The sequence below is a fragment of the Hyperolius riggenbachi genome, chromosome 6 (assembly GCF_040937935.1).
Source record: "Hyperolius riggenbachi isolate aHypRig1 chromosome 6, aHypRig1.pri, whole genome shotgun sequence".
In the NCBI taxonomy this organism is placed as follows: domain Eukaryota; kingdom Metazoa; phylum Chordata; class Amphibia; order Anura; family Hyperoliidae; genus Hyperolius; species Hyperolius riggenbachi.
The window spans coordinates 61,377,915-61,400,774 of NC_090651.1; the positions used below are offsets into that span (position 1 = coordinate 61,377,915).

Below are 22,860 nucleotides of genomic sequence, written 5' to 3' on the forward strand. Positions count from 1 at the left end.
TAATTATTCGCTGTGGTGTAGAGGGTGGTAAGACGATGGCAGTTTAGGATAGAACATTCTCAGGACTTCTAGAGACTAATGTTGTTCAGCAGATCTCTCCAGATGATGAAGGTTTCCCTTTGGAAGTGACTGATTCAAGACAACAGTAAACATACTTTAAATTGGCCCTCTGTTCAGTGAACTGATAAGGGGGTCTATCAGAAGCATCACCAGATTGCATTAAGCCTCATAGCTAGATGCAAACATTGGAGGTTACGTGGTCAGTCTCCTCAATGTGGATTTTTCACTGTCTCATACATAATAAATGAAAGCAATACAGAAGAGGCTCAAAAAAAGAAGAAGAAACGAGTGAGCTGTGGTGTAACAAATCATAGCCCCCCCCCCCCCCCAGGCAAAACTTTAATGGGATCTCCAATAGTTACACCCCTTCTCTTGCCTCCACTTAGTGCCCTTCAAAGCCTTGGGGCCTATCTTCCAAGTGTTATAAAACAAGTGTGGTCATCATGATCTCCACACCCATAACAAGTGTAGCCACAAAACACCTGATGTGAAGTATAGATCCCTGTATAGGAGTAAGGGAAGGTTAGTAGTTGGGGGCCCCTCAAAGCTCTAGGTCTCCCTGCAATCGCATGGGATGCTCCACTCTAGTCACACCCTTGTGAGTGAGATACTTACCTATCTAGAAGGAAGGCTCTATATACCATAGAGCCTTCCCAGTCCCCTCTCCATCCCCTCATTCCACTGGTGAAGTTCTTCAACCAGCTTGGTTGAATGCGTCTTCGGCAATCCTCGGAAGTACTAGTGTCCTCAAGTACTTCTGAAGATAAGAAGATCCACACTGCACATGCGGGTTCAGGCTCGTGCATGTATACTTCAAAAGCAACCAGCTTCACAATTGTTCAGGGACATGAGTGCTTCGGAACCGTGCCAATGAGTCCTGAAGGCACAGTAGTCACAGAGGAACAGCGCAGGAACAAGATCACGGAGAGAGGACTGAGAAGGCTCTTTTGGATCCAGAGCCTTCCCTCTTAATATGTATCTCACTTTTTGTTTCCGATTATGTGGCATGGCTTCAGTATTGCTTTAAAAGAGTACTGTAGGGGGTAGGGAGAAAAAGCGTTCAACTTACCTGGGGCTTCTAATGGTCCCCGGCAGACGTCCTGTGCCCGCACAGCCACTCACCAATGCTCCGGTCCCAGCCAGTGGTTTTCCAACTTTAAAGTCGGAAAACCACTGCGCCTACGTGGCCTTGCCCTCAATCCCGCTGACTTTACCAGGAAGTATATTGTGCAGGCCCAAAATGATCTGTGCTTGCACAGTACACTCCTGGCCACATCAGCGGGAGCAAGGACACGGCCACACAGGCGCAGTGGTTTTCCGACTTTAAAGTTGAAAATTTCAGAAGTGAACTGGAGGCGGGTACCAGAGCATCGGTGAGTGGCTGCGCAGGCACAGGACGTCTGCGGGGGACCATTAGAAGCCCCGGGTAAGTTCAACGCTTTTTCTTCCTACCCTCATACAGTAGTCCTTTAAGTCTACAGCTAGATCTACACTACATTAAAGTTCACAAAGCACAATTCCACCAGGTACTCTCACCAGATCCGGTGGCTGACTGAGTGACAGATCAGCTAAAACAGCATAAGCATAACATCCAAGGGTTCTCCACGGCTGTTGACATCTGTAACTTAAGCAGAGCGTGCAAACATAGCGTAATACTGCTAGACACATATTTTAGTAACACTGCAATCCAATTTCGTGCCAGGTGATCAACTTTGTGTCCCCTCCACCAGCAATAAAGGCAAAAAGGTTAACCGCTCACCAGATGGTAACTCTGATCCCTTGAGCTGATCAGCAATGTGCACATTTGGTTTTAACCTCCTTGTCCAACTGCAGTGCAAGCTCCTTGGGGTTGGAGTTGAAGACACACAGGAGATGCACTAGTTAGCACAGCTGGTGGGAAAGGCTCTGATGGCCAGCAGACTTCAGGTGAACTTCAGCCTGCCAAACACAAGTGGAAGTTTGCAGTTCCTCCCTTTCTGGACACTTGGCAAGTGAAGATTAGATCAATTACGGGGAATTCCTTCCGTAATTGATCTAATCTTCACTTGTCAAGTTGGACAAGGAGGTTAAAACCAAATGTGCATATTGCTGATCAGCTCAAGGGACCAGCGTTACCATCTGGTGAGCGGTTAACCTTTTTGCCATTATTGCTGGTGGAGGGGACACAAAGTTGATCACCTGGCACGAAACTGGATTGCAGTGTTACTACAATTTGTGTCTAGCAGTATTACGCTATGTTTGCACGCTCTGCTTAAGTTACAGATGTCAACAGCCGTGGAGAACCCTTGGATGTTATGCTTATGCTATTTTAGCTGATCTGTCCCTCAGTCAGCCACCGGATCTGGTGAGAGTACCTGGTGGAATTGTGCTTTGTGTACTTTAATGTTACTGTCCTGTTTTTTGCTAACAGGAACTTTTGAGACTTTGGACTACTTGCTCTTTATGTTGAGCGCCTGCACAGATCCATTCCTACTATTTTAGGGAGGCATTTCCCATCCCACTGTGTGGCGATCCATTTAGATTTTGCTGTGATATTGTGCATTTCTATTGTGATTTGAATTTTTATGTGTTGTGAGGAGCGCCTATAACCACAGTTGATATATAGATCTACACTACGTCAGGTTGACAACATGGGTGGTTAGGGCTCTTTCACATTAGAGGCCTTTTTCTGCGTTTTACCGCCACGGCCATAGTTAACATTTTCCATGGTAAAATGAAAGTCCATAGACTTTCATTTTATTTTTCAAACTTAACGTCGTGTTTTTGAGTGTTGCGTTTTGAAGCTCCCCGGCGCATTTTCAGGGCCAACCGCTGCGATTCTCATTTCAATTGATAGTCATGTATTGGCGTTAAAATGCCTTCAAAAAGCACCAAAACACTGACAGCAAAAAGGCAGCATTTTAGCCTTTTCTACCGTTGCCTCTAGTGTGGAAGAGCGCTTACAGCAGATCCAATCTATGATTTGCTGGGTCCCTCCATGTGATTGTGGTGTCCATTATAGCCAGCTGTGGCATACACTTGCCTCGTCTGTTATCTGTGCGCTGTATGGAAAAGTTGTTAAAGACGGGACTTTGTGTTCTACTACCACTTGAAGACAAGGGACATGTTTGAACGGATCCTAAGGAAAAAACATTGGATCTGTCAACATGTCAGTTTATTCATGGATCTCTGTTGCAAAAAAATGCATTTATCAGTTGATTATAGCTGTACAGAGTTATGATTTGTCCTGTAACTGATTATCAGGATCGTTCTGTAAAGAAAAAAAAAATCTCATCTTTCACAATATCGGGTTTAATATACTTCTGTTAAAAAATAAAAGATGTGCAAAAAAAAAACCCCAAAAGAAACAGAAACAAATCCCTGCTACTTTAAAGCTTCTGTTTGAAGATCATGTACTATTTTAGAACACTCCCTATTTCCCTAACAAAAAAGGTGTTGGAACCCCTGCAGAAGCACATCTTCTTATTCATTTGGCAAAAAAAGAAACCCAGAATTAAACGTAGCTTTATGTTACTACACAAAAAAAATGGAGGGATGTCAGTCCCTAACCTTTATAAATATTACCAAGCCTCCCAATTGGCTTTCTTACCCATGCTTTATGCAGGGTTTCACACACCCAAATGGATCCAACTAGAAAATGAACTAATGGCCCCATTGTCATGGAAGGGAATCCTATGGTCTCAACATTGGACCCCCAAAGACCTTAAAAAAAGATCTCCTTTTTCATATCACACCCTCATTGTCTGGAGAAAAGTTAGATTCAAATTTAATCTACAATCAAATCCTTCCCGTCTTGTGGAATTATTCTCAAATCCTGATTTTTCGGAAGGGCTTCAGAAGCAGAAATTTAAATGGTGGACCACCCATAAGATTACCACGCTCAAGAGCTTTCTTATGGGAGGCAAAGTCGGTTCTCTTCAAACATTTGTCGAAAATAATCAGATCCCCCTATCAGAATATTTCCGATTGACCCAATTATTTCACTTTGTGCGATCTATAACCACCCCAAACCAAGAACTTAAGCTCTCATCCCTAGAATCAATTTGCTTATCGGATCCACTGCGTAAAGGAATCCTCTCCATGCATTATACAATCCTTAACGCTCCTCAGATTGAGTCTAAGTTTCCATTCCAACAAGATTGGGAGGTTGATTGTGAACAGACTATAGATAGGGACCAATGGTCACAATGTTTTGACACCCTCTCCAGGGGCAGTCTCCAAGTAACTCACATGGAAGTGTCACTACGAATCCTACACAGAACTTACTTGGTGCCTACTAGACTTCATCAAATCTACCCAGACAGGGACCCTTCCTGCTTCCGGGGATGCCGGGAACAGGGATCTATGTTTCATATATGGTGGTCGTGTCCGGTGGTTGCTGGTTTATGGAAAAAAATTCTTAGACTAAGCAACAAGATTTTAGATCTACATCTTATCCTTGACCCAATTATTTTCTTGCTGGGCCTTCACCCAAAAACTATTACTGCTGCTAAACATAAATTGATACAATTTATGGCTAATGCCTGCAAAACATATATTGCTTCTCAATGGCTGAAACCCAGACTGTCTTACACTGTGGCCCTTGAACGTATACATGATCTTATGATCAATGAAAAGATCAAAGCAAACCTGTCGGACACGACTCACCACTTTGAGAAGGTTTGGTCTCCTTGGACACAGAATGTCTCCTCCCTAGGGATTCGCAACGCTATTTTGTACCTTTAAGTCTGACTGCGTTTTTAAGGTTAATAATTTGCAACTAAACTATCACTTGTGTTATAGGTGGATGGGCTGGGCGCCCACGGTCAGTACTGTTCTTGTTTTTTCTTCCTGTTGCTTTCTTTTTTCTTTTTGTTTTCCTTTTTTACTTTTCTTATGATGCATATTAATGTAGGATAGAACTTTTCTGGAGCAACTTTAATCCAGAAACACGCCTATAACCAGAAAATGCTCCTTTTGTAAAATAACGTAATCAGGCGTTGGCTTATGGAAAATCTAACGTAAAGCTTCCGATATTACTTGACAACTGGATGTATGACTGTAATCCAATCGATCTACCCTGATGTGTAAAAATGTTCTGTTTTGTACTTTACCCAAACCGTTTTGTAACGATTTTCTATAAATCTGCAAATAAAAGTTCTTTGAAACTAAAGCTTCTGTTTGAAGCAAAATTTTAAAGCCAATCTCTAAGAACAGATCCTAATATGCCTTCAGATAGCTTAGAAAGTATTATAGGCCTCGATTCATAAAAAGCAGAGCGATAAAAAAAAAAATTTGTCCGGAAAATACTGCACTCGGTATTCGCTCGATCTGTGTGCTAATTCATAAAGTTTTCCCCAGCTGCCTTTGAAGGTCGGTAAATTACCGCAGCCCATTGAGCGGTATAGTAGAGCAGTGTGGCGATTCTCTCTTTTGCCCTGCACAAATGACTCCACAAATGACTCAGACAGATGACTTGCACAGACTTTTCCTGCCTGCACAAATGACTCCACAAATGACTCAGACAGAGGACTCGCACAGACTTTTCCTGCCTGCACAAATGACTCATTCAGATGACTCAGAAAGATGACTCGCACAGACTTTCCCTGCCTGCTCAAATGCCTCACACAGACGGCTCTCTGGCTCTCTCCACAGATGACTCCAACAGACTTCGGCTCTCTGCACTTTGCATTCATCAGAGGTGTCGGACGGTAACTTGTTAATGCCTCACTAGAGATGTCGGTAACTATCGTCAGGCTTACCGCTTGTTGCAGGCTTTATGAATTTACATTTGCTGACAATTTACTGACATGTGTTGGAGGTAACTACAGCCAAGTCGGTAATTTATCTCCCTGGTCGGTAATGTCAGCTGTTCATGCGGTAACAGCCTTTTTGAATTGACACATTTCTAAGTGGTCGGGAAATTCTGCTGTTTTCAGCATTACCGCATGAGGTAATGCTTTATGAATCCAGGTCAATGTACCTTGAGTCAAGGGAGGCTTTTTTACCCAAAAAAATTTGGTTGCTGGCGTACACACGGGCACGTGTGTGATGTCACACAAGCGCCTATGTTATCGCAATCCGCATGCATGGATTGTGGATGGTGCCCGGAGTCAGCAGAGGACACGGGCAGGTAAAGTATACCGCACCGGGGGAGGGTTCACTTTTTACATTGGAGGGACAGCGGCAGGGGATTAGTTGCTTTTACCACTCGTTCCAATATCGCTCATCGTTACAGCCTTGCACCCTATCAACCACGACGGCCCGATATCTTGCAGCATGTCCGATCAATACATGCAACCAATTTCAACCAGATATTGGTTGCATCATCCATTGGGCATGCTCTTGGCAGTACCGATTTTCATCTGATTCTCTAACAATTATTGAATGGGATAACCGATTGGCCACCAAGTCGATAGAGGTTTGGCCACCTTTACTCTTAGACCCCGTTTACACTTAAAGAGATACTGTAGGGGGGTCAGGGGAAAATGAGTTGAACTTACCCGGGGCTTCTAACGGTCCCCGCAGACATCCAGTGTTGGCGCAGCCACTCACCGATGCTCCGGCCCCGCCTCCGGTTCACTTCTGGAATTTCAGACTTTAAAGTCTGAAAACCACTGCGCCTGCATTGCCGTGTCCTCGATCCCGCTGATGTCATCAAGAGCGCACAGCGCAGGCCCAGTATGGTCTGTGTCTGCGCAGTACACTCCTGGTGAAATCAGCGGGAGCGAGGACACGGGCGTGCAGGCGCAGTGGTTTTCTGACTTTAAAGTCAGAAATTCCAGAAGTGAACTGGAGGCGGGGCCGGAGCATCGGTGAGTGGCTGCGCCAACACAGGATGTCTGCGGGGGATCATTAGAAGCCCCGGGTAAGTTCAGCTCATTTTCCCCCGACCCCCCTACAGTATCCCTTTAAGCAGTTGGTATGCATTAGTGTGCGTTAGTACGCATTCTTTCCATAGCAGTGCATTGGGAAGAAGATTTCAGTCAAAACACGTTAAGTGTAAAAGGCGCCATAGGAAAACATGGGCATTACTTTGAAAATCAGTTTTCTAAAGCATCTAAAGCATCGTGGGAGATGCCCATGCTATATAAATACATAATAACAATAATAGTTACTATTAATTAGTAACTAGTACTATTTGAGGAATTGATTGGGTTGAGGGATGATATTAATATGGTCTTTAGCAGTCCTGCAGGCAAAGCCCTACACAAGAATCTTCCATAGTCCTCTGTACTGCTGGGGTCTGGCCTGTGAAGGGTTACAACAACGAACAGGGGAAGGAAATGTCAGATATGACAGACGAGATAACTTTGTCAGCGGTGATTACATTGTGGTTGTACGACAGAACCTAATTAAGACACAGCGCTGACAAATGCCCTGATTTAATCTAACGGTCCTCAGCCACCATCACCAATCTCCTACCTAAATAAATGTGAAAAAGCTCAAAATGTATCCTGAAAATTACATTGAGAAAATAGAATTTACTTGAATTATCCATTATATTAAATGGAGGACAGATTTCACTCAAACAAGCCCTTATTGGGAAGGTAGGATTAAGAGGTCTGAATTATTTGTGTGCAATAATTTCTTCTAATTTAGATAGAGAGACAGACAGACAGATAGAAGCTTCCAAGAGCACATACTGCTGCATTATGCTGTTCAAGGGCCAGTAGATTACTGCTTACTGCTCTGGGTGGTCAATAGATTCCTGTGCAGGTGCTTAAAAGATAGGCTTTCTAACAATAGCTAAACAAGTAGCTTTTACATAGATGCAGTAGAATTCCTTTATAGTACACTCCAAGGGACTGGGCCAAGTAGTTTACTATATCAGAAGTCTATAAGAAATTTGTTATACTCAAGCACATAAAGTACTATCTTAATTCAGTCAATAATCAGGAGTAATTTTTTCTCAATGCTTCAGCAAGCTAGCACAGACTCCATGCAAGCTACATTAAAATGCACAGTGCTCAATAGGTAGGGATTTGCGTGCAATATCCATGCAACAGCTTGCACAGGAAGCATAGGTCTTGCCAGTTAATGCAGGTACAGTATTGATGGTGTGCACGATACTGTAGTGTTGCAGCCATGCACAAGCAAGTCACAGATGAAAGGCCATTCCCTCAGTAATCAGGCAGCAACGTATACAGGAAGCAAAAGTCTGACCAGTTGATGGAGCTTGCGTTCTTTAGCCCATGTACCGGCCGGTACTTTTGAGATAATCCATGTGGGCACAGAGTTGCATTAAGATAGTGAGCCGGCTACAAGTGTCTGCTATCCCACCCACTGACTACTCATGGGCATCCGACTGATGTATAATGCATGTGCCCGCCCATCTTCCACTATAGCCAGATACAGGATACTGCAGGGGCCAAAAAACAGGTTTACTATAACCAAAAGTTCTATTATATATGGGTTTATTATACCAGTTGTTACTCCCATATACTTATAATGGTGATTGGCCGGGACCTGGACATTTAATTTACTATACCAGACATTTACTATTCCCTAAGTTTTACTATATCAGAGTTTACTAGACTTTACTGTACATACACTCTCTGCCTCTGATACAACCCTAGGAAAATATTTCTACCTGGAGTTAAGCTCTGGAGTTTTTGTGATTTTTGGGGTCAAATCACTATCAGTTGATTACTGAATTTGACCTGTTTTTAGGCCAAAAGTGGGGGGTGGGGTTATGAGCAGATCAGCCAATCCATGAGTATATACAGTAGACATAATAAAAGGTCAGATCACAGCCTAGCCAAAGGTTGTGCTGCCCCATTTCTGTAACTATTCACATCCCTTAACACCTGCCCTTCCCCTATCTAAGGTCTTATTTAGTAGTATGTGTCCTAAAGCCATTGTGACTTGACTTCAAGCTCCAGTTCTGTTTCCATGTCCATACAGTCTACTACCTTGTAAGTAAGCATTAGATGCTTTTTGAATAGTTGGTTGATGTGTGTGTCTTCCCTTCATGAAGGTCCAGAACCCTAATTTCACCCAATCTGAAGTACCCCCCTTGCTTGCTGGGTGGTGTGGGATAAAGTAGGGACCAATTTGAGGGAACAATATTGCTAGTGCATTGCCTTAATACAAAACCACTGAAGTTTTTTTTTAGACTAATACCCTCCATTTTTGTCATCTTTGGCAGCTTTTAGCACCGTCCATGTCACAGGTTCAAGCTTTCATGATTTTTGAGGACAAAGGGTTAAGAATGGTTTGTATATGATGTGGCCCCACCTTTTAGCACCTTTTCTTTTCCTCTTTGAAGTGTACCACAGATGGATTAAGGCAAATAAAAGAGATAGAGAGGGAAGCCTTTGAATCCCGCACCCCCATCCTCATGGCTCCCACCGTTGCGCCGGTGGTCCCCCAAAAGTAATAGGACAAGAGTTTGTAGGATTTCTGATTGCAACCACACTTGTGCATGACGTGGAGTGTGGTCGCAATTAGAAATCTGACAAGCTCTTGCTCTCAGGCGCAAGTATGGCCAACCCTACACAGTAAAATGGTGCCACTTATGCTACTGCGCAGGCACATGCATGTAGAGGAGCACGGTCGTGATCTTCATTGGGGTCCCAGGCAGCGGGGGTAGGGGCCAGGAAGGCAGAGGCTCCCCTCTTCCTAGGTAAGCATCTACATCTTGTGCTTAAAGAGGAAAGGGGAAAAAATAAATCAATACGTTGCAAAGTGAGAAATTAAAAAATAGATGAGAGATCAAGGAATGATTGATATTCGCCATGTAATTTGTTCATATTGTTTGGTCCACAATCAGCCTGGGTGTAATCAATTTTACTACTGGCAGACATGAAAAAAACTAGAAAGAACTAACTGCCCTTATTTATAACCACACCCCCTAACATTGCGATAAGCTAAAATTGTTGTTCTTTATAGATGTGCATATGAACAGAGGGAGATACTGCTTGGCAGTGGGAAACAGCTGTTATTTCCCACAATGCAACAAGGTTCACAGACAGGAAACTGTCAGGACCGTGGTCATGACATCACACTGTGGGAGGGGTTTCACCACGATATTAGCCATACAGACCCCCCCCCCCCCCCGAATGATCTATTCAAGAAAATGTAAAGATTTCTTGTGGGAAAGGGGGCATCAGCTACTGACTGGGATGAAGTTTAATCCTTGGTTACAGTTCCTCTGCATGCAGGAGGCACATAGCTACACCTATTTGCCAGTATCGGTAACTGGCGTTGCAATGTAAAATACATAAATGAACTTTGGTCTAATCAAGCTTTCATTATGGAATATCTTTTCATGCGTGTCATGGGTGAGGGACGACATGCGATACACAATTCACAGAAGCTGTCCTGAGCTCACTGAAGAACAGACGTTTATGATTGATGCGTTCATTTACACATGATGATATGCATTGACACTTCGCTATTCACAAAGCAATTACTGCAATGACCTCCGCACAGCTACCAGGCAGCGTTCAGAATCAGCAACTCTCCAGTGAGCCTGAGTATCATCAGCTGTGCAGAGATCACCCACAGCTCCGGAGAAACTTTCTGAACCCTTCATTTATTTCAGGAATTCTGTCTGAACGTATCTCAACAGGTGAATGAATTTTGTTCTGTACCGTAATAATTATAATTTTCTTTAAAACTCTCACTAAACCTTAACCACTTAAGGACTGGGCTATGTTCTTCTGATCTGTGCTGGGTGGGCTCTTCAGCCCACAGCACAGATCATGTTTGAGGCAGGGAGACCAGACTTCCCCCCCTTTTTCCCCACTAGGGGGATGTCCTGCTGGGGGAGGGGGTCTGATCGCCGCCGCTCACTTTCGCCTAGCGGGGGGGGGGGGGGGGGGGCTCCTCAAAGCCCCCCTCCGCAACGATTTTCCGCCTCCCTCCGTTTCCCTCCTTTCCCGATCCGTCCTGCGCCGCCTCTGAGGCCGGGGATCGCCGATCTCCTTTACGGCGCTGCTGTCGTGCGCCGTAAAAACACCGGGGATTTCTTCTCCGCGTGTTTACATTTAGCCTGCGAGCCGCGACCGGAGGCTCGCAGGCTGTTCACGGAGACACCCTGACATGGAAAGGCCGCTCGTTCATGGAAAACCACATACGACCTGCCGCCGCCTATCGGCGTTAGGCGGTCGTATGTGGTTAAAGAAGTATACATGGTATCTGTTGCAGACGGACTCTGCAGCCTGACAGCGTCATTCCTGGGGGTGGAGTCACAAAACTCATCTCAACTATTAAGAGAGATAATTCATGAAGTAAATAGATAAAGAGGGATATTTCATGAAATAAGCAGGAAGAAGAGATAAACTGTGAATTAAGACAGAGAAGGATTGATAAAAAAAAATGAGTAAAGATAGATAAAGATAATCCATACATTAAAGCAAACCTAAAGAAAAAATAAACGTATGTGATAATGAATTGTATGTGTAGTACAGCTATGAAAGAGAACAATGGTAGTATTGTTTTCCAGTACAGGAAGAGTTAAACAAAAAAAACAAAACGTATTTGTTATCTATGCAGAATAGCTTCTCTGAGCTCTTCAACCCAACTGGGTTGAATACAGTCCTGTTTTCTGAAGCACTTAAACAGTCCAAAAAAGTGAGAGACAGCTTGAGATAAGGTTTTACTGCAGGAAAGTTCAAGGGTTCATTATTTCCGCTTTGTTTTATATATCAACCTCCTGAGTGTTATGCCGCTCAGGAGGGTTTCAGCCGAGAGTCCCCAGTATAATTTTTAGAGCTTGCATAGTTGTAATAGCTTCAGCTAGCACTAGTCTAGCTAGCAGTGGTGGCCGGCATCCCCCGATTAATTTTGATCCCCCCGATCGCCCGCTAAATACATCAACCAGCCTGGATCCAGCGATTGGCGCAACCTCCCCGGACAGCTCCGCTCTTCTCTATGGGGAGGATCGAACATGTAGGCGACGTCATGCGCAGACCCGATCCTCCCCATAGAGAGGACTGGAGATGTGCAGGGAGGCTGCGTGGTCCCTGGATTCAGGGGGGGTAATGTATTTAGCGGGCGATCGGGGGGATCAAAAGTAATCGGGGGATGCCGGCCACCACTGCTAGCTAGCCTAGTGCTAGCTGAAGCTATAACAACTATGCAATCTCAAAAAAAAATTATACTGGGGGACTCCTAGGGACAGCTGGCGGTATGCCTGACACAGTGTCGGGCATACCGCTAAGGAGGTTAAACGACAGAGTGTGGTTTTAAAACTGCAACTGTAACAGTATGATGCAATGTTTCAAAAAAGCTGTAACTGAAAATAAAAATATGAGACTCTTTTCCTTGCTGCTAATTTTCTCTTCCTTATCCGTACTACTAATATAATTTATTATATCACAAGTTGTTGTTTTTTTTTCGCCTCAGGTTTGATTTAATAAGTAAGATATGAGATAATTCAAGAAAAAAAAATGGGGGTGTCAACTTCAAAGAGATCTAAATTGTGGGTTGAGATAGATAAGCAGAGATAAGTCATGAATTAAGTCAGATAAGAAGAGTTATGCTGGGAATACACCATGCGTTCTTTCGGCAGATAGTTGGTTCGATTGAAAATAAGATCAGACATGTCGGAAATTATCTATCGTTTTTCTGATCAATTTCTCATAGAAGGGAATGGAAATAGATAAGAAAAGATAAGAGAATCGAGCGGGAAATCGACTGCAAAATCAAATCGAAAATCGATTGGACAGAAAATTGACCGAAAGAACGCATTGTGTATTCCCAGCATTAAACTATGAGTTGAACATGGGGACCTGATTCAGTACTGTCCGATACATTTTCCATGCGCAGGAAGTAAGTGAGAAGTTCACCAACACTGAGGAGCAGCGCATGGCATGGAGCTATAAGGTTCATGGGTGGTTAGTACTAGTAAAATTGCCTTCGCTACCTATGCATGGCAGTCTTACTAAAGCTGTTTGGTGAATAAGGGCAAAGGGGAGATAGATTATGAGATACACAGGCAAGGAAAGATAGATCATAAGAGAAGTTTTGTGAATCAACCCTAAGGTGAGATAATTCATGAGATACATTTTATGAATCAACCCCTTGGTGTATGACAAGGTTTAGGAAACAATAGTTTGTAATATGTATTTTTTTTTATAAAAAAAAAATAAAATAAGCAAAAGTAATTGAAAAACAAAAATAGTGCTAATCTAAATGAATAAAAAAAAAAAAAAAAGTAAACATTTCCTTTAAATTTTCCTCTGTGTCAACCAGGGCAATGGAGTCTATAGCTTTGGAAATACAATGTTTTTTTTCCTTCATACTGTAAAGTAGCAAATGAATTATTTAGCACAATGAATACAGTAGGTGGCAATTATTAAGCATGTGTCCTCCAATTATTGTTCTTTATAATAAAAGAAGAGGGGCAAACTAATCTTTCTATTCCCGGCACATTGTTTATGGCACAGAATGTACATGTGACTCTAAAAATTGTAATTGTCATGGAATATATACTTTAGCGAGAAAATGGATTATCTTGAGGAGTGCCACTTTTTGCAGCTCCACAGCATCCTGTTTAAAGGGAAGGTTCACGCTGCTAAAAAAAAAAAAACTGCAGTCACCTGGGGCTTCTTCCAGCTCCTAGCAGTTGATCGGTGCCCTCAACGCAGCTCCTCTCCCTCGGGGCGTCTAACGGTGAAGAAGCCGACCTCGCCAGGTCGGTTTCTGTGCGCTCCACGGCGGGGGGTCAGGTGGTGTAGAGACATCATCGGGTCTCTACTGCGCAGGCGCAGAACTACTATGCCTGCGCAGTAGAGACCCGATGACGTCACGTACACCACGTGACCCGCGCCGTGGAACGCACATGACGCCGACCCAGAAGCCGACCTGCCGAGGTCGGCTTCTTCACCGCTGGACGCCCGGAGGGAGAGGAGCTGCGCCGAGGGCACCGATCGACTGCCAGGAGCTGGAAGAAGCCCCAGGTGAGTGCAGTTTGATTTTTTTAGCAGCGCAGATCTTCCCTTTAATATTACTGAACAGGAAGTCAGTTATGCATTCAAATATACTTTTCTCTACTTCAAATAATATCCTGAAAGTATGTAGCACTCGTCAATAATGCTTTCTACCCCACCTTTGCCCATATGCAATTCACAGTTTTCCTGAGATTTCTCCTAGGTGATATGTTCACTCCTTGTCAATACAATGGCCCATTTGCAATTAACTTTTCTCTTAAAAGGGAACCAGAGACGAACGATCTCTAAAAAATGAAAAAAGATGTTATACATACCTGGGGCTTTCTCCAGCCCCATAAGCCTGGATCGCTCCCACGCCGTCGTCCTCCGCTGCCTCTATCACCGGTACCGGGTCCCGTCAGTCTTCCGGATGCACAGGGGCTCCCTCCGGCTCTGTACGCATGCGCCTGCGCAGTACGGAGGGAGCGCTCTGTGCTTGCGTCGACTGGCCGAAATGACGGGACCCGGTACGAGTGGACAGAGGAAGCAGAGAAAGGCGGTGTGGGAGCGATCCAGGCTGATGGGGCTGGAGGAAGCCTCAGGTATGTATAACATCTTTTTCTTGTGGCCTCTGGTTCTTTTTAAGTTTTCTCCCAAGTGATATTTTTAAACTTGTAAATAAAATGCCTTTTAAATCACCAGCAAGCAAAGAAATACTTAAACTAATTTTGATAGTACTTTTCCACCTACTTTTTGGTACTTTTTCAATTCCAAAATGCTGAAAAGTTATTTTAAATAGAAGATTAAAAATGATCTCTTAGGCAGAAAACGTAGGAGAAAAAGTTAATTTTGGTAGTACTTTTCACCTACCTTTTGGTACATTTTTAATTGCAAAGTGTTGGAAAGTTATTGTTGAAAAAATGATCTCCTAGGAGAGAACTCGGGAACAGGTGGAACCAACAGGTGGAGCGCTAAACAAACATCCCACTTGCATTGTGATAGAGAATAATTCTTGATTGAAAACACATTTTTCAGTCATTTGCTGAAAATGAAGGCTAGGTTCACAGTGGGGCATTGCATTGTGATGCCACATTTAAGTCGCAACGCAACGTTACAATGCAACCCAACAAAATTGTGGTAACGCACATAAATGCTGCGTTACTGTCGCATAAAGTAGGTACAGTGAAGTATACAGGTAATGAAAATTATGCTTTCCTGTACCTGGTGATGTTGTGTGTGTTTAGAGGTAACACACTGCAGCAGTGCATTATCTGAACGCAACACGATACCATGCAACGCTAACGTCGCACTGTGAACGTGGTATAGACTTCTTATTGCATTGCGGTAAGCTGCGTTATAAGACTTTATAATGCAGCTCTGCAACGTCCTACTGTGAACCTGTCTTGACTCAAAACAAAAACGAAATTCTGTACTATCTCCTCAAAAAAATTGTTGCTGCTACTTTAAATGAATATTTAATGTATATTTACTAGCTAATAAAAAAAAAAGAAATTGGGTAAAAGCAGACACTGGAAAGTACATGTTGTGTGACAAACAGACACACCACGCTACACAAAATCCCGCGCCCTCCTAAGCTGATATTTCAGATAAGAGTGAGTTGGCCTTCAAATAAAGTCACACTTTTCGTAACAACTTTTTGAATCAGTTACCTAAAAAACAAAAACATTTCCGAAACAGGAGACAGATAAAAGAAAACAGGGAGGGGCTTTTATCACAAGGCATTGTTCTGAATCTGAAATTCTTAAGATAAGAAATGATACGTACACTTATCGGCTGACTTTTTGGCACATCATAGACACCTTCTTTCTTATGGCTGGTAGGGACCTAGAATTAAGTTAGATATGTTTCTGGTAAATATGGGATGCCAATGTATCACAATCACACACAGAGCAGACATGAGACAGGACAAATGCATGCTGGACACAGATCGTTAGCTATGCAGTGTGCGCTAAACCAAGAGGAAGTGCCAGTTACCTATCAGAATTCAGGAAAATAGCATAAACAAGTACGGAATGACCCATCTGATTCCATCATCTGAAAATGATCAGCGCCACAGGTAGAGTCAGGTGTGCTCAGTCACCCATTGCCTTTTATTTTCTAGGACTGAGCCAAAAGTCAGGATTATGATTCTGCCAGTACTGTGGGATGTTGGGTGTGGTTCTGCTGAACTCTAAATGTGTTTATAACTAAAAACTCAGTCCATTCCAGTAAGACCCTTCCTTCTTAGCTTTACATAGCCAGTGGAAGAGGCATAACTTCTACCCAAGAGGCTCTAGTGTGCAATTAGTAGGTACAAATGTACTGTCAAAATTATTCTGAGTATTTTATTGCTTACTGGTGGCTTAAAGGGCATTTTGTTAATAAGATGAGGATCATCACCTAGGAGAAAACTTAGGAGAAAAAGTGAATTGGATCAGACCCATTTATGTATAAATATCTGCAGAGGATGCCTGTCTGGTACCAAACCCTAATTGTGACCTGTCCCCCATGTCGAATGCTAGCCTCCGCCTTTTACATTATGCCTTAATTAACTAATCTCTGGATAAAAAATGAACCCTTAACGTGATCCCGTTACTCTATTCAATAAACCTAATTTAAGAAATCAAGGCTAGCCACCTAGCCTGCCCCTTTCCCTGAATCTCCCAAAATTCTCCACAGTATAGGTAAAAGGGAAGCATATAAGCATAATGGGTGCTTAGGGAGTTCTTTCATCAAGAAGGTGAAAACAATCAAAATCTGCTACAACTGTACAATTGTATCAGAAGCAACATGGTGTTGATGTAAAAGATGTATAAATGCAAGTCTGCCTAGCCCTAAAAACGTCTATATTGCCTCACAGCAGCCAATCAGATTGAATATTACTACCACTGTTACTTCCCATTCCAGGCTGATAATGTAGAGCTATGCTATGGGGCATTGTAGAGGTTTCTAGTGAAGAACATCGATTAAAAGAGGCCATGTTGCAAAGAGAGAAGAAAGCACAATGGAATACAATGGAAACCATAGCAACAGCACAAAGCAGAATGGAACTGAAAAGAAAACTAAAACCACACATGCCCTAATTCCGCCTCTCAGCTCTATATCAATTTTCTGGAACCAAAGGAAAACAACAATAATTTTCTGCTAGAAGATAACTTTTCAAATTGAAATTACTTTTTTGCACTCTGCAATTGAAAAAGTACCAAAAAGTAGCTGAAAAAAAGTACTGGCAAAATTATTCGGAGTATTTTCTTGATTGTTGGGGGCTTAAAAGACATTTTATTGTTAACAGCCCTTACTCAGTTCACCTTTTCTCCTGTTTTCTCCTAGGTCAGGGTTTCTCAAACCTGTCCTCGCGACTCCCCAACAGTGCATGTTTTGCAGACAACCTCCCCTATGCACAGGCGGGGTAATTAGTGTCTCAGCTAGTTGGATTCCATGTAGATGAGACACTAGTTACCACATCACTGCGTGGGAGAGGTTGCCTGCAAAACATGCACCATTGGGGAGCCACGAGGACAGGTTTGAGAAACACTGTCCTAGGTGATATATTCATTCCTTATCAATAAAATGTCTTTTCGGCTACCAGCAAGCAAGAAAATACTCAGAATAATTTTGACAGTACTTTTCTCCCATTTTTTTGTACTTTTTCAATTGAAGTGTGCTCAAAACATATTTAAAAAAAAAAGAAATGTATGTCCTAGGAGAAAACTTAGGAGAAAGAGTGAATTGAATTAGGACCCATGGTCCGTATGCAATTAGCTTTTTCTCCTGAGTTTTCTCCTAGGAGCTATTTTTTCAACTTGTTTTTATAACTTTTACAACTAGTTTAAATAACTTTTTAGCACTCTTCAATTGAAAAAGTACCAAAAAGTAGATGTATTTTGAGTATTTTCTTGTTTGTTGGTGGCTTAATGGCATTTTATTGACAAGGGCCCATATGCAATTAACTTTTTCTCCTTAGTTTTCTCCAAGTTGATATTTTCCCACCTTGTTATAAAATGCCTTTTAAACCACCAGCAAGCAAGAAAGTGCTAAAAATTATTTTGATTGTACTTTTTCACCTACTTTTACATACTTTTCCAACTGCATAAAGCATAAAAGATATTATAAAGAGAAGATAAAAAATTATCTCGTAGGTGAAAACACAAGAGAAAAAGATAATTGCATATGGGCCACATACAACTTCAATTTAGTAATATTCATGGGGCCATATGCAATTCACTTTTTCTCCTAAGTTTTCTCCTAGGAGATAATTTTTTATATTTGATTTAAAACAACATTTTATCACTTTGCAATGGAAAAAGTACCAAAAAGTAGGTGAAAAAGTCAAAATTATTTTGAGTATTTGTTTGCTTGCTTGTGGTTTAACCACTTCCCTTCCACCGGGACGAGTAACTACGCCCCTGCAATAATAATAGTTACCTTGTATTTCCCTCTTTAAATTAATCCCTGACCCACACTCCCCCATAGCTGGCAAACATTTTTTTTGGGGGGGGGGTAAAATTATAAAAAAACAAACAAAAAAAACCCATAAATAAACATAAATGAACTTTGTTAATATGTACGTCAATAGGGCATATTACTATAACTTTATAAATTATGGGCTTGTAATCAGGGATGGACGGAAAATTGAAAAAATGCACCTTTATTTCCAAATGAAATATTGGTGCCATACATTGTACTAGAGAAACATTTTAAATGTTGCAATAAGCGGGACAAATGGGTAAATAAAATATGTCAGTTTTAATTCCGGTAGCATGTATTATTTTAAAACTATAATGGCCGCAAACTGAGAAATAATGAATTTTTTCAATTTTTTTCTTCTTTTTCCTGATAAAACATTTTTAAAGTAAAATAATTCTTAGCAAAAAGTACCCCCACCAAAGAAAGTCTAATTGGTGGCAAAAAATACAAGATATAGATTGTTTCGTTATGATATGTAGTAATAAAGTTATAAGCGAATGAATGCAAGGAGCGCTGACAGGTGAAAATTGCTCTGGTTTTTTAAGGGGAAAAACCCTTCAAGGTGAAGTGGTTAAAGGGCATTTTTCTCCTAGGTGATATATTCACATGATAAATACAATGGCCCATATGCAATAATTTTTTTCACCTGAGTTATCTCCTAGGAGACAATTTTCATCTTCTCTTCAAACTAAATTTTCAGCATTTTACAATTGAAATAGTACCCAAAAGTTGTGAAAAAGAAGTATCAAATTTAATTTGAGTATTTTTTTTGCTTGCTGGTGGCTAAACAAGCATTTATGAAAAGTTGTGAATATATCACATAGGAGTTAACTCAGGTGATAAAGTAAATTGCATATGGGCCAATGGGTCTGATCCAATCAAATTTTTCTCCTACATTTTCTCATTGGTGACAATTTCACACCTTATAAATAAAATGCCTTTTTAGACACCACCAAGCCAGAAAAAAAAAAGATAATGTTGATAGTACTTTTCCACTTACTTTTTGGTACTTTTTCAATTGCAGAGTGCTGAAAAGTTATTTAAAACAGAAGATGAAAAAATATCTCCTAGAAGAAAAAGTGAATTGGATCGGGCCCGATGCCTTTTAGGCTGTCAGCAACCTTAAAATAACCAGAGTGCAAATCTTATTTTAAACTGAAGATGAGAAATTATCTACAAGGAGAAAACATAGGAGAAATAGTGAATTGGATTGAGCACTTTTTGTCTATTTTAGAATTGTATTTTGGACTAATTCTTTTGCAAAATAAGCAGTCTGTCTCCGGTAGTGTGGCTAGTAAAGCACTGGTGGGCAGCAGACATATTCCATAAGGGTCATGAGGCACAATGTGTGACATTTTTCTCTGGTCCAACTGGGTGTCGCTGATTTTGTAATACAACCACGGTAGAGAACAAACTTATGCAATTCTGTTTCTGAAAATTCTATTTAAAAAGCTCAGCAGAGGGCCAGTAGCCACCAGCTTGTCAGATGACGGAGGGAGATCTTGGCATATGAGATTATTCTAATTCATATGTTCGTTCGTAAGAATTTATTCAGTTATAGTACATTTATAAACACAGGCTTTTATTATTAAAAGGGTACTTCACTATAGGGTGCTCCTTTCACTGTGTTTAGTGTTTAAAAAGTATAGAGGCAAAAAGGCACTTGTTCCTGTCATCCATGCCACTCGGCACAACTTATAATTGCTGGGTAAGCAGGGTCGACTTTTTAGAAAATCAATTTTATAGGAAGAGCAATTACTTCTCAGATTGATTTTAAATGCAAATGCACTTCAATGTTAAAGATAAGAATGCATAAAAATCGCAATTCTGATCCCAACGAAATGCGATTTCTCTGCATTCTTTATTTTCTCCCAGAATTCCTCTGCCTGTTTATCTCTCTTCCTGTTTACCTCCTGGAGAAGAACAATAGCGTGGTTCACAACAGAGAACCTGAGAACTAAAATCTAGACCCTTACTATAACTACAACTATAACTTCAATCAATCTCCTTACTATAACAACCCGCAAGCGTAATATGACTCTTTCTCTTTATATATGAAAAGAGGAAGGCTTAAAGTTTTATACAACCAATGATTTCACTTCCCATGATTACCTTCTTAACCAATACAGTCATATATATCTGTTTAGTCAATTAGAGCATGTAAGCACAACAATCGTTCCATTTTCACAAACCTACACAAGAAATTTCAACCAATTAGATACAAAGCCAGTGAAAAACGCAAGTCGTAAAATGCAAACTCAAAATGCGCTCACTTAAAGCCAAATTATCGAAAATATCTTATGTTTTAAGAAGGCAAACTATACTTAGCGTTGCTTTTAAGTAGGAGGGCTCTTCTATCTATTTTAGCCCTTTTACTGATATTGTCCTTGCGCACCTGCGCAATGCCCAGTATTTTGGGGTTTTATTTGTGGGGAATTTGCAATGGGAAATTGATGTTAGGCTTCCGTGGGGAGGGTTTTAAGGTGGTGGGTGTCTTTGAGGTTAGGGATGGGGGTGGGGGGTCTTGAAGGTAAGGCACAAAGGGGGAGTGGGTTAAGGTTAGGTACGGTGGGGGGAATTAGGGTTAGGCACTGACAGAGAGGTGGTTAAAGAGACTCAGAGATGACAAAGGGGCCATTTTTTTTACGTACCCGGGGCTTCCTCCAGCCTCCACGCATGGCTGTGTCTCTCGCCGTCCTCCCGCAATCCTCTGCTGAGCCTCAATAAACCCCCGCTACTCGGCTCAGTCGGGCTCAGTCTGACTGAGTGACATCAGCCAAGGTCTTCTGCGCGTGTGGAGGCACGTGGTAGGACGGGGAGGGAAGCATCTGTGCTTATGGGGCTGGAGGAAGCCCCGGGTAAGTAAAATAACGGCCCCTTTATTCATCTCTGGGTCTCTTTAAGTTTAGGCATAGGTAGAGGGAGGGTTCTATGTGAGAATAGGATTAGGTTTAGTTGTAGCAAAATATCAGTATTATTTACTGAAATGTTACTATTATAACTGCCAATTTAAAAATGTAGAATATCTGTAAATATACAGATATTTTACTTGCTGAAATTGAGTGCCCAAGTTTCCTGGCACCTCTTTTTCATGCACCCATTAGGTAGTACTGGTCCAAGTTCTATTCCATAGAGCCATATGAATCCATGCCATGCACTGATGAGGATCATAAATCTGAAACAGGCTGTAAATATGTTGAGTTGATGTGGCTCTGTAAAAGATATAGGGTAAGCTATAGGTTACAGGAAAGGGGCATTTATAAGGTTCTCTTAAGGGAAGAAAGAACAAATATCTCGGTAACATGCTGTCTTGCCACAGAGGGGTCAGAGGCATGCAGGACCATTTACGCTAATACAAAAATATTATATGTTATTTTGAAGGACTCCTGATCAAAATGCCCATTTCTGGCCCCATTTTTGCTAACCGATGAAATTACACGGTATGCTTCACAGACTTCAGATAGATATAATCTTTCATTATTTTGCTGTGAATTTGAACAGTTATTCAGTCCTTCCCCGTGTTTTTAAAATGTTCAATTGAGAGATGAAATAAAGCGCCCTGTTATTTGCATTCTTGAGCTGTTATAGCCGCGGTGCTGTTTTGCACAGCAGAGCCGTAGCTGGTGCATTATGTATGTAAAATGCTCATTCCGTCAGATAATGCTGTACGGTAACATTGTGCTGGGCCGTGTGTGACCTCTGCAATCATACGGTAATGATAATAATCATGGTAATGACCATGAGCACATCTAACCAGAGGCCTTCTTCTATTATAGGTGAGCAGGACGCTAGCGGACAAAACAGTATCAAGCAACTATTTTCCACCGTAAGAAGTTTATTGTTGTCAGAAGTCAGCAGGGGCCAAGATGTGGGTCACCAGGGGGCCTGAGCTGTAGCACCTTTGTTTCTCTTAGCGCTCTGCTTCTGGGTTCATCTCCCACCGGGGCATTAGCAGCATAGAGTTTTCAAAATCTGCCTTTTTTGTTACAGCCACAGATCAGATTGAGGCTCCTTGCACACTGCAAATCCGATTTGTAATTCCGTTTTGCAAGTTGGTTTTTCCTTGTATGCTATCAACAGAAAAATGCAGCATGCAGTAACGATTGATAATCGGAATCGTATGTAAAACAACGATTAAAAATCGGAATTGCCTGCAGTGTGCAGGGAGCCAAAGCAATTCCGATTTGCGTTTCCGATTCCGATTTGCGATTCCAATTTTCGCTGAGTGCTATCAACAGAAAAATGCAGAAAAAACGCAGCATGTAGTAATGATTAAAAATCGGAATCGCATGTAAAAAACAATCTCCTGGACACTACATGCGATTCTGATTTTTTATCTGATCCAATTTTGGTTTCTGGTTTTAAAAACGTACTGCATGCTGCTAAGATTTTTAATCGGAATCCAAAATCGGAATCGCATGTAGTGTGCAAGGGCCCTTAAAGAGAACCTGAGGCGAACCCCGGGTGAAAAATC

At 41.8% G+C, this 22,860-nt stretch overlaps 1 protein-coding gene across 11 annotated transcripts in view; it reads right to left on the bottom strand.

The window, feature by feature from the left end:
- Positions 1-22,860, bottom strand: part of DAB1 (DAB adaptor protein 1) — a 996,155-nt gene that overhangs the window by 78,108 nt on the left and 895,187 nt on the right. For 10 of the 11 annotated variants that reach the window (XM_068239411.1, XM_068239410.1, XM_068239407.1 and 7 more), the window contains one exon: positions 15,705-15,764. The exons of the other annotated variant lie outside the window; for it this stretch is intronic. In XM_068239411.1, the coding sequence (XP_068095512.1) occupies positions 15,705-15,764 (60 nt within the window). The remainder of the gene's footprint in view (positions 1-15,704; positions 15,765-22,860) is intronic. 11 annotated transcript variants of the gene reach the window in all.